The 4,554-nt window shown below is 55.6% G+C and overlaps 1 protein-coding gene across 1 annotated transcript; it reads right to left on the bottom strand.

Annotated features, from left to right (window-relative positions):
- Nucleotides 1-2: 2 nt before the first annotated feature.
- Nucleotides 3-806, bottom strand: GJB3 (gap junction protein, beta 3, 31kDa; the record flags this gene model as incomplete). Its single annotated transcript, XM_010841249.1, has 1 exon — nt 3-806. A coding segment is annotated over exon 1 (804 nt), but the record flags the coding sequence as incomplete, so codon positions are not given.
- Between the last annotated feature and the right edge of the window lie 3,748 nt (nt 807-4,554).

A 4,554-nucleotide genomic window follows, 5' to 3' on the forward strand; every position in this document is an offset into this window, starting at 1 on the left:
GGGGTCATGGTGGGAGCCGAAGCACACAGCTTGTTGTCGTGGGAGTCCGGGCTCAGGTCCCCAGCCTCCAGCAGCTTGTGGTGGCAGCGGCAGGTGGAGGCCCGGCTGGCGGAGGGGGCGTGGCCGCGGCCCCCGGGCTGCCTCTTCCTGTGAAGGCTTCGCACGACCCTGTGGAAGATGAGGTAGCAGATCTCGCAGAAGGTGAGCACGATGCAGACGGCGGAGGCGCCCACCATGAAGTAGGTGAAGAGCTTCTTCTCAGTAGGCCGGGCGATGTAGCAGTCCACGGTGTTGGGGCAGGGCGCCACGTTGGCGCACTGCACCAGGCGGGGCATGCCGAAGCCATACCAGAGCGTGTGCAGCAAGTAGAGGAAGAGGAATTCGATGAGGAGCTTGAAGACGAGGCTCAGCAGGTAGGTCCACCAGAGGCCGCCGTGCTTCTTGCCCGTGTCGTCGTAGAGCTTGGTGCACTGGTCGCCGTGCTTCTGCCGGTGCCGCCGCTCGCGCTCCTCGCGGTAGGCCACGTGCAGGATGACCAGCAGCGACGGGCACGTGACGAAGATGAGCTGCAGGGCCCAGAGGCGGATGTTGGAGATGGGGAAGAACTCGTCGTAGCAGACGTTGGTGCAGCCCGGCTGCTTGGTGTTGCAGTCAAAGTCCTTCTGCTCGTCCCCCCACACGCGCTCCGCGGCCACCACGTAGACCAGCACGCGGAAGACGAACACCACGGACAGCCAGATGCGCCCGAAGGCTGTGGAGTACTTGTTGACTCCGCTCAGCAGAGCCTGGAGCGTCTTCCAGTCCATGGTGCCTGGGGCGGGGCGCCGGGGCCGTGCCCTCCTGACAGAATAGGAAAACCCCTATGTGAACCAATAGGCCCTAGAGAACTTCTCCCTGGAGGGGTGCGCATGGCAAGCCACTCCGGTATTCTTGCCCGGAGAATCCCCATGGACAGAGGAGCCTGGCAGGCTACCGTCTAAAGGGTCTCAGAGTTGGACACGGCTGAAGTGACTTAGCCACGCACACAGGGCTTTTACTGAGTGCCAGATGCCATTCTCAGTTCTTTATGTGCATGGATTCGTTTGCTCATCCCAAGGACTCTAAGACATCAGGACTATTCTTACTAAGCTACAGGGAGGAAACAGGCACAGACAGGTAAAGTAACCTGCCCAAAGTAACAGAGCCAGTATGCTGGCAGGAAGGGAATGCACACTTGCTGATAACAATAATTATTACTTATTGAACATTTACTATGAGGCCAGGCCAGAAGCTAAACACTTTATGTGTGAAAGTGAAGCTGCTCAGTTGTGTCCGACTCTTTGCAACCTCATGGACTGTAGCCCACCAGGCTCCTCAGTCCATGGAATTTTCCAGGCAAGAGTACTGGAGTGGGTTGCCATATCCTTCTCCAGGGGATCTTCCTGACCTAGGGATCGAATCCAGGTCTCCGGCATTGCAGGCAGACGCTTTACCGTCTGAGCCACCAGGGAACTCATTCAATCCTTATAACGACCCTGTGAGGTAGGCACTATTATGCTTCTCATTGACAGATAAAGAAATTGATAATCAAATGAGAAAATGATTGCAAAGCACTCAGTACACAGTAAGTGCTCAGTAAATGCTGGCTACTCATTGTGATGTGAAATATAGAGTGGTCAGGTCACTCATTTAAAACTAGAACTGAATTCAGAGCTGGGCTCTCTACCACCTTCTCTCTCCTTTTCCGATGGATGTCTGCCCCAGACCAGGTTCTCAGAACTGACCTCGTTGATGCCACACTACCATCCTGTGAAACTGGGGTCATGAACCCCATTCTTTGGAGAGGAAACTGGGGCTCAGAGAGGGAAAATCAACCTCCCCAAGGTCTCACAGCCAGTGAGGGTGGTGAAGTTGGGAGACCAATTCATGCTGAGGGGGTGCATGGAGAGGGTGATGGTCTGGTTCCTGGGGACATCAGTTCCAGGGAAAATCTAGGGACACCCGTTGCAGGCTGTGCTGGAGCCTGAGGGACCCCAGCCACCCCAGCCATGTGGGATGCCAAGGCTTTGTGGTGGGGAGCCATACTTTGCTAAGGTCCCTGGATCACACATTTTCCTCCCAGTCCTGGAGTGACTCACAGGGTGTGGATGGGTGGGTCTGCCTGAGTGCACCTAGTATCTGCCTAGAGGGTATAGGAGCATACGCCTCTTCATGTGTCCATGCGGGCCTGTGAGCTCCTGGACCTGCTGTGTGACTGAGCGTGCACAAGGACTGCAGGACCATCCCTGTATCGCTGCTTCTCACCCCTCCACTGCCACCACCCTGCTCCCAGCCACCATCAACCAATACTGGCTAGTATTATTGCCGTAGCCTCTTGGCTGGCCTAGAAGGCTTCTTGGGCTTCCCTTGTGGCTCGACTGGTAAAGAATCCGCCTGCACTGTGGGAGACCTGGGTTCGATCCTTGGGTTGGGAAGATCCCCTGGAGAAGGGAAAGGCTACCCACTCCAGTGTTCTGGCCTAGAAAATTCCATGGACTGTATAGTCCACGGGGTTGCAAAGAGTCAGACATGACTGAGGCTCAGACATGACTGAGGCACTTTCACTCACTTGGCTGGCCTAAGTGTCTGCTCCTATGCCCCCCGAGTTCATTAAGTTGAGTCATGTCACTCCCTCGTTTAAAACTTTCTACTAGGGCTTCCCTGGTTGCTCAGTGGTAAAGAAGCCACCTGCCAATGCAGGGGACATGGGTTTGATCCCTGGTCCAGGAAGATCCCACATGCCACGGAGCAACTAGGCCCATGTGCCACAACTATTGAGCTTGTGCTCTGGAGCCTGGGAAATGCAACTACTGAGCCCTAGAGCCACAACTATTGAAGCCTGAGGGTCTTAGAGCCTGTGCTCTGCAACAAGAGAAGCCACGACAATGAGAAGACTGCGCACTGCAACAAGAGTAGCCCCTGGCTTGCCACAGTTAAGGAAAAGCCTGCTCAGCAACAAAGACCCAGCAAAGCAAAAAAACAGTAACAACAACAACTTTCTACTAGCTTCTCATTACACTTAGAATAAAACTCCGGATTCTACATCCTCACCCTACTCTCCTACACGCTAATGAGTGCCTCTGGGACTTTGTAATTATTCCTGTTGCCTGGAGTGCTCTTCCTCCAGAACCTTGCATGACTGGACCTTTGTCATCACTAAAACATCTGCTAAAACATCTTCTAATTAGAGGTTTCCCTAGATACCTGGAGGCCCTGCCCTCCCAGTCATTCTTCTCCTGTCCCCTTTATTTTCTTCCTAGAATTTAATTACCATTAGGAATTAAAGTGAAAAAGTGAAGTCGCTTAGTTGTGTCCGACTCTTTGTGACCGCATGGACTGTAACCTATCAGGCTCCTCCAACCGTGGGATTTTCCAGGCAAGAATACTGGAGTGGGGTGCCATTTCCTTCTCCAGGGGATCTTCCCGACCCAGGGAATTAGGAATTAAAGTATTTGTTTAATCCTCTACCTCTCCGAATTTTCATAAATTTCTGTTTCACAAGGGCAATTATTGTATATGCACTGGCAGTAGCATATAAAAAGTGTCATTCCCCCACCCCCCACCCCCAATTCCTTCCGAGACCTTTGGGTAGGGGCAGTGGGATGTATATGGAGCCTGGAGCCACATCTGGATTCAAGCCTCAGCTCTACCCCTTCTCCTTGGGTGACTTCCCAGATAATCTCTTTGACTTTCTTGCCTTATCTCCAAAGGGTGAAAATAATTCCTACTTTCTTGAGCTGTTGTAAGGATCATAAAAGACCATTCCCTCCGCAGCCTTCCACTCACCTGGTGGGAGTTCAAGAAGACTGCAGTGGAGGTTGGAACTCCTTCTGCTAGCCCGGGGAGGAGCGGGGTCCTGACAGGTGTTTCCACCTGAGCCATCCCAGGCCAGCCCACTTGGGGGCTGTCCCTCCTTGGCCAACACCTTCCACCCTCCAGTCCTGTCTGCCCAGTCCTGCCTGACACGCCCTAGGAACGCGACTCACAGGCAAAGAATTTCCCTCCAAGCCGCGGCTGGGGACTGGTGGAGCCGGTTCCGGTCCCCACCGCCGTCCCCAACAGCAGCTCCCTGCGATCCGCTTTGCCCATGCCCTGGCACCCAGCCGAACCCAGCTTTCATTGCCCACTCCACAGTGCCCACCGGTCGGCCCCACTCTCCGGGGCCGAACCCCTCTCTCCCCACCCGCCACCCCCAGTTCCCATCCGTTCCATTAAGTTTGTGCGACATGGGAGGGGGTTGTCCAGGAACCTTCAGCAGCTGGAGCCCCCACCCCGCCCAGAACTGAGGGGGTGAGAAGGCAGCTGGGGAGTGGGGTGGGGGAGGTCCCTCCATCTCTTCCCATGCTCTCACCTCCCAGGCTCAGCCTGGCCGGAAGGCAGGAGCAAGCCCCAGCCCCGCCCAGGGTCACCCGGGGGCGCTCAGCGCGCGTGGTCGCAGGGTGGGGAGGCATCCCGAAGCTTACCCGCAGTGGCGCGGCCAGCGGGGGAGCCAGGTCCCCGCGTCCTCAAGAGCCGAAGCACGGGTGGGCAGGGAGG

This window comes from Bison bison, unplaced genomic scaffold (assembly GCF_000754665.1).
Source record: "Bison bison bison isolate TAMUID 2011002044 unplaced genomic scaffold, Bison_UMD1.0 scf7180017864158, whole genome shotgun sequence".
NCBI lineage: Eukaryota > Metazoa > Chordata > Mammalia > Artiodactyla > Bovidae > Bison > Bison bison.